Here is a 6,915-nt window from a genome sequence, read left to right on the forward strand (position 1 = left end):
ACAAAGAAAGAACTAACTTTTAGTAAGCAATACAAAAATTAAATATCTATCTTTCTTGAATAAAACAAACTTTGCCTGGTATCGCTGGAATAAAAAGTAGACAGTGGGTAATGAAAATAGGAAAAGCTATAAAAATAATAAAGATTCACCTTTTCTAAAGTTACAAACGCTGCCCTGTGCCAGAGATTGGCTTTTTTTTGTTAGATTCCCCTCCAATCTGCTGAGTCACAATGACCCATCTGGTCATCAACCTTTTTCTTAGCAAGCATCTTTGACAGAGCAAAAACGCTTACTCCGTGCTTGTAAACAGTGTTCAAACGATTAATGAAACATATGTTCGAAAAAGTCCTGAGATAAAAAATAATCGTGGATTTTTGGGAAAAAATTTGCCTTGTACCGAACTACTAGATAATTCTAGTTGGCTATACTTTAATTTAAAGATTTAGAAAATATAAATAATACCAATTATACCACAGGGAAATTTTCTATTGAAATTCTTATGGAACTAAATTGCGATAAATTTATGGTGAATTAGTCTATTTATATTAACTATTATTTAAGAATTCGATAATTATATTTATATCCTAATTTAGGAAAAAATATAATGTTAATTAGAAATTTTAATTCTAATTCAATTTGGAAAAACTGAAATGATCTAGATTTATTTCTAATCTAATTTTTTTAAAAGCAAAAATTAATCCATGTGTACAAGTCTGTTCGTAACCCGTTAGCGCTGCTGTATCATATCACTCCAATTTGGAGTTTTCAAAACAAAACAAAACAATTTTCGCTGTTATAGAGCTACTGAAAAATTACACCAACTTGAAGTAGTAATGAGAATCGCAAAGTAACTGTCCGAGTACTTATTTACTCTTGCACGAAAATAGAACATCCTTTTTTGAATTTCAACTCTTTAGGTGATTGTACATTAAGTACGGTACACTAAACCTGCCCATAGTGCTAATTTTGTTTTAGTTTCAATAAACTATAACTTTTTTACTGTAATGTTTAAAACGCACGGATTATTTTTAGCCTTAACATAACTTCAGGGAAATAACTTCAGGTATTATAATTTTTTTTTTTGCATAACTTTTCACGTACAATAGTGAAAGAGCGCCAACTGTTGTAGTAAACTTCAGGATAGCTGAAAACATTGACACCCAATTGCCATTAGTCTTTTTGTGGAGAAAAAACTGACAGGCTAAAGCAATCTATTTAAAATGGTAACAAGACTTTCATGTGCCAACTAATATACAAACGCTATTTCTAAACTACTGCAAGTCTGTAACTCAGCAACTGTAAGAACTGCTAGAAAGTAGAAAACTTGCAAGATTTCCACAACAAAAGCTGGACTGTTCGGTAACAATTGTTTTAGGCAAAGAGCGGGATTTAGTTGATTGGTTGAACACTCATTGTAATAATTGCTTTTCTGGCGTGACAAGAAATGGTGAAAGTAAGCTAGAACATACCGAACGAGGTGGTGGTAAATTAAATGCTGCAGGCACAAAAAGTATATACTTTTATAACGAGGCTGTCCTTTAAAATTGCTTATTTTAAGTGAAAATTTGTGAACGGATTTAGACAACAAGCCCAATTTTTTTAAAGTTGGCTTGTTTTTTATGACGTCCCGCTACGGCTTTACTTTTTGACTGTTTTACGGAGATATTTTCGGCCTATTTTTTTTATCTTGAAAGCGCTGTTTATACTATGGCTTGTTGAACCATATAAATCAGTGTTAAAAAGTTCCGGAATGGTGTTCGGGAAAAATAATTTTTTGGTGCGTATTGAATCTGTAGAAAAGTGTTTTTTTACCAACCCTTATCCTGTTTTGACCAGGCAAGCTCTTGTCTCCTTGAATGACTTTAAACTGGGTTTGCATATTTCAGGTGCATATATCCGCGTTTCCGTAAAAATATTCAGAAAAAAATACTTTAATTTCACAAAAAATTACTTTTAATTTCAAGAAAATTACTTTAATTTCACCGAATTTATAAAATATACATAACACAATTTATAAAATAGTGAATTTATAAAATATACATAACACAATGTTTTCCAAGACATTTTTGAAAGTCATTATATTTTAAAATGTATTATTTTTTAGCCATAAGCGTCAAGTAATCTTTAAATTAAAGCTATGTAATTTTTCAACAAAACAAACAATTCTTTTATTCATTTTAGATTCCGCACGAATTTTTTTTTTCTGTTTTATTTTAGTTTATTATAGTTACTGTTCGGTCAATACATTCGACACAAAATTATTTGTCAGGCCTGCAAGCTTTAATAAAGTTATGCACTGTTTGAAAAAGTTTTTTATCTCCTGGCCTACGCTATACCCAAACAAACCGGACTTCAACCTCTCGTTTGACATAGCAGTCGTTTTATTGCTTTCTGAATGGTGACGCGAACGTATTTACACTTTGCATTTTGATATTTTGACGGGTGAACTCCCGTAAAAGATTGCGTTAAACTATACAACTTTGAAAAAAACATTGAAATGACAAGTTGAAAAAAAGTACAACTTGACCAACAGCAACATTCTGGAGAAAACGATTGTAAATAAACAGAATAAAGACCATTTAGGGTAACATACATTACAAGCACGGGCTTTGCAAGAAAACGCATTTTTATCTACGTTTTTGCTGTGTGTTTTACATCTTTTTGCAAGTTTGGGTGCCGGATTATGCCCGAAATATGCTTCACGTTAGTTGAAATAAAAAAGACAGTATACAGAATAAGAAAAATGCAGAAATAGCAAAAGCATCGATTGCTGAAAACGGCAACAAACGAATTGAAATTGTGGAGTAGGCCTAAGGCTTTTTAGTCCAGCTGCGCTGTTTTGTTCCTATTGGCTCAATAAGGTCAACTCGGGTTCAGCTGATGGAATTTGCGTTTTTCTTGGTCAAAACCGATAATGTTACAATTAGAAATGTCAAAAAACAATGCTTTGAAGGAGAAAAGGCCTTTTAGCAACGCTTCCTACATAAATACACTATTAATGGCGAATCAAAAATTGAGGGCCATTTTTACTTTTGTGGACTCAAAAGAAATTTGATAAGAGTGCAGAAACAACACAAAAGCTAGACTTTCTTTAGTTAAATTTGATTTAAACTACTTTTTCTTACTCTTTTAAACGTTTATGCTACGCGCAATGCTTGCAAAAGAATTTCGCGTCCGTAAAGAATGCGCTATTAATTTACGCCCGATATTTTCGCCCAATAAATGTAAAGAAACAAAACAATAATGCTGTTTCGGATACCGGCCAAATATCGGCGCGAAAGGATATACGTTTATAGGGATGTCCAAAAGTATCGTATCGAAGCCGATACTCGAGGGTATGTGGTAGTATCGGTACTTGTCCGATACTAGGATGGTATCGATGCCGATCTGATATAAATCTAATATTCAGCCGTCATGCGCAGCCCAAAACTGCGATTCCACCTTTGAAGGTAAAATATAGCAAAGTAAAACTTGCGGTAAATAATTCACTTAACGCTAAATAAAATTTTGCCTTATAACACGAAAAATTATCTCTTAACGGTTATGTATTAAATTTTACTTGTTTTAACATAGTAATGACGTCAATAGGTATTTGATCAAGATCGCGATAATTTTTGAGTAAAATATCGGGTATCGTTATCGGAACAAAATGTGAAGCATAGGACATCCCTAGCTTCAATATAACAACAAAACATAACTGAAAAGGTTCAATCAATGTTGCATTTGAAAGGCGATATGAAGCCTCACAGTAAAAATGCGACGCCTCGGCCAATAAAGGCAAGAATGCAGTTAGGAAAGCTTTTTAATAGTTTAACAATTTATTGTTGTTTAATGCTGCTTGGCTTGGACGCATTTGCCAACGAAAAACAACGTAGGAAATATATAGAAATGCGAAAATGGTGAACACATATGCGACGGGCAATGCTTAAAAGTGCGACAACCGGAGAACATCTGAAAAATAGATGTAAAATCGCTTTTCAGGCTCATTAATTTTCACCTGTTACAGGCAAAGCGTATTGTTTTGTTTAAGTCACACTCTTATTTTGAATTTCCTCTAAAAAAAAGCAGGCATTTCTCATAGAGTTGATGCAAAATGTGGTACGGAAAGAAAATTTCTTCCATTGATACAGAGTCAGTCGATCTTTTAGAGAAGGAGAATACATGCCAAAGCTAATCCTGGACGCAAATCACTATTTTCACGAAAATTGCTAATTTTAAATTTTAATCGACAGCAGAGAAGCTCCTTTATGAACCGAGATAGAAGACTTATCACCAAAATGAATCTTATTGTTTATTAGAGCAACTCTTTATTACTAAGAGAATCAAAATATTCATCAGAAAAATGAGTATAGCAATATACCAAGAGGACTGAAGAGCAACACCTGGACCAGCTTAAGTAGATTATTCGTCAATGTGACCAACTTATTAATCACTAAAACCAGCTTCCTGCAAAAGAAGAGCAAAGATGACTTTGGGAGGAGCTCAAGCTTCGAGTCCGTTGGTCTTTGCGTCGCTTGAGGTTGCTCCTCCGTCTTTAGAGGAGGACTGAAGACCTGCCGACTCCCCTCCGTCGCTAGGCAACGCTCCCCGGCTCCAGCTGCAGCAAGGGAATACCCGGGGACGCCAGTCTACGAAGGTCACGATGATTGAGAAGATATTCACGAGCAGGTTCACGTCCGTGACCAGTTGCGGCGTGATGTCAGCCTTAGTCACGACGGCTACGTTCACGATCACGACCATGAAATCGGTGATAACACACACCAAAGCCAAATAAAAGGCACGCCGGATGACTGTAACAAGGTTCTTAGCCTTGGACGATGCCCCCTTGGTTTGCTTGACCTTCTGACGCAGCCCGGAGCGGTGCTTGATCAGAGGATAGACGAACAAAGCTAGGAGGCTTACGTGGAAAAATAGGGTGATGAGAGCTAGGGTCATCCAATGGTATTGTGCCGGGAAAGCGCTTGACATTAGTTTACAGCCGAACTGAGTACGACCGAACCACTGCGTCGCGTCGAAGACGATCGGATTAATCAGGGATATTGCGAACAGGAAAACCAGCACCACCATGCTGTAGCTTCTTGTACAGGCCGAAGTCAGGTGAACTGTGGCCGGGTTTACGTAGAAGGAGCGCTGTCTGAGCCAGAGCAGGGCGTAGACCGAGATAAAGAGGAAGTTTGTGAGTGTGAAGTCGATCTTCTTCAGGACATCGCATGACTCGATGCTCTCGTCGAGACCCAGGAAGATTTGAAGCGCCTGTAAAGTGAGGTTTGTAAGTTTTAGTAAGATCAGATGTAGAACGAATATCAAAGCATACAGAAGTAGGTAGCATTTTGAACGTTTTGAATACATCTTCCATAATTTTCAGCATTTATCGACATGGAATGTTAAAAAGGAATAAAAAGGTATTCGAAATATTCAAAAGCTAGATACGTCCGTATGGGCTTATATATAATCCTATATACCAGTGGTTCTTTACTTTTGTGTGGTATGCCCAAAGGAATAATTTTACAATTTGATGGGTTAATTTTGACAATTTTATTAGATGGCATCGTGGAACGCTGGCTAGCAAAACGTAGTGTCCTACGTGGTGTATTTTATACACTGCGATTAAAAACAAAACGTTTAAAATATGCTAATATATTTGAAATATTTTCTATTGGCTTTAATATTCATATTTCGTATAATTAAGTTTTGTTTAGTGTTTCATTGATCAAAATTGATATCCTTTAAACAGGGTTAATTGAAACTTACATAAGAGTTATGAACACACAAAAAAAAAAAACGCTTGAAAAGTATAGTTATAAAATATGCCACACTTCGGATTTGTAAAATACAGCCATGTTAAGGATGCAGCTTTGTTTTGCCTTCGACGGTTTGCTTATTTGTGCGCATCCTTTCGTATGGCGAATAAAACTTCATTACTTAACTCCTAAATATAAAAAAAATTATGATTCGCACCAAATAGTCAAAACACGTAGCATTGGGTCTAGAAAAATAACAAGCTTCGGGTTTAAACTAAAACAATAAAAAGAACACGATTTCTCCTACTACCTGCGAGAGAAAAGCTTTAGGTTTAGGTTTAAATGGAAAAGAAGCTTTATTTTTTAAATAAAAAAGCTCTAAGTTTAAAACAAAAAAGCTTTAGGTTTGGGTTTAAATTAAAAAGAAGCTTTATTTAAAAAAAATAAAAAAGCTCTAAGTTTAAAACAAAAAAGCTTTAGGTTTGGGTTTAAAATAAAAAGAAGCTGTAGGTTAAAATAAAATAAAAATAAACAAGAATTATCCAACTAACCTGCGAGAGAAATGTCAGTGCTCCTACGACCGCCGCAGATATGGTGGAAAAGCGCATAAGGCGAGCGTATTGCTCCACGTTCTTCTTCTTCTTCTTCTGCTGCAAGATGCCTCCGCTCTTCTTGGATCTTCTAAACTCAAAAATGAGGAGGGCCGTTGCCAGGTAGGTTGCTATGACTGTGCACACTGTTGTCGTGGTGCCGAGAACAATCACCCTCGTGGTTGCTAGGCCCTGGAGCGACGGATCTGTCGCGTTCGGCATGTCGCTTGTCGCTGTCGCTGTCGTTGTCGTTGTTGAATAATTCATGTTTTAACCAAATCACATCGGTTCCTATGTATATTTGTGTGTATAGGTGCGCGTTTCGGGTAGCGAAATGTAGGCTGTAAATAGAAAAGAATTGGTTAACACATTTTACATCTTCTGCCACTATTATTTTTTTAGGCAAACTCGGTATATTTGTTGTTCTCTAAACTTATTTCACTCTGGAACAATTGTCAATGGCGAAATATAATAAAAGTCTATACCCTGCTACATATTTACGAGCTAGTAAAATAGCATGCTTTTTCTGGCACTTCGCCGTGGTGAATATAAACTTCGCTTTATCGTTTTTTATTTATTTTAAT

At 35.7% G+C, this 6,915-nt stretch overlaps 1 protein-coding gene across 1 annotated transcript; it reads right to left on the minus strand.

Annotated features, from left to right (window-relative positions):
* Positions 1–4,349: 4,349 nt before the first annotated feature.
* Positions 4,350–6,553, minus strand: LOC146131934 (uncharacterized). The gene is made up of 2 exons (XM_083397145.1): positions 6,293–6,553; positions 4,350–5,253 (listed from the first exon to the last, which is right to left on the minus strand). The coding sequence occupies exons 1-2, from the start codon at positions 6,551–6,553 to the stop codon at positions 4,483–4,485; spliced, it is 1,032 nt and encodes a 343-aa protein (XP_083253271.1). The 3' UTR covers positions 4,350–4,482.
* Between the last annotated feature and the right edge of the window lie 362 nt (positions 6,554–6,915).

Source organism: Ascidiella aspersa, chromosome 9 (assembly GCF_963924565.1).
Source record: "Ascidiella aspersa chromosome 9, kaAscAspe10.2, whole genome shotgun sequence".
NCBI classification, from domain to species: Eukaryota; Metazoa; Chordata; class Ascidiacea; order Phlebobranchia; family Ascidiidae; genus Ascidiella; species Ascidiella aspersa.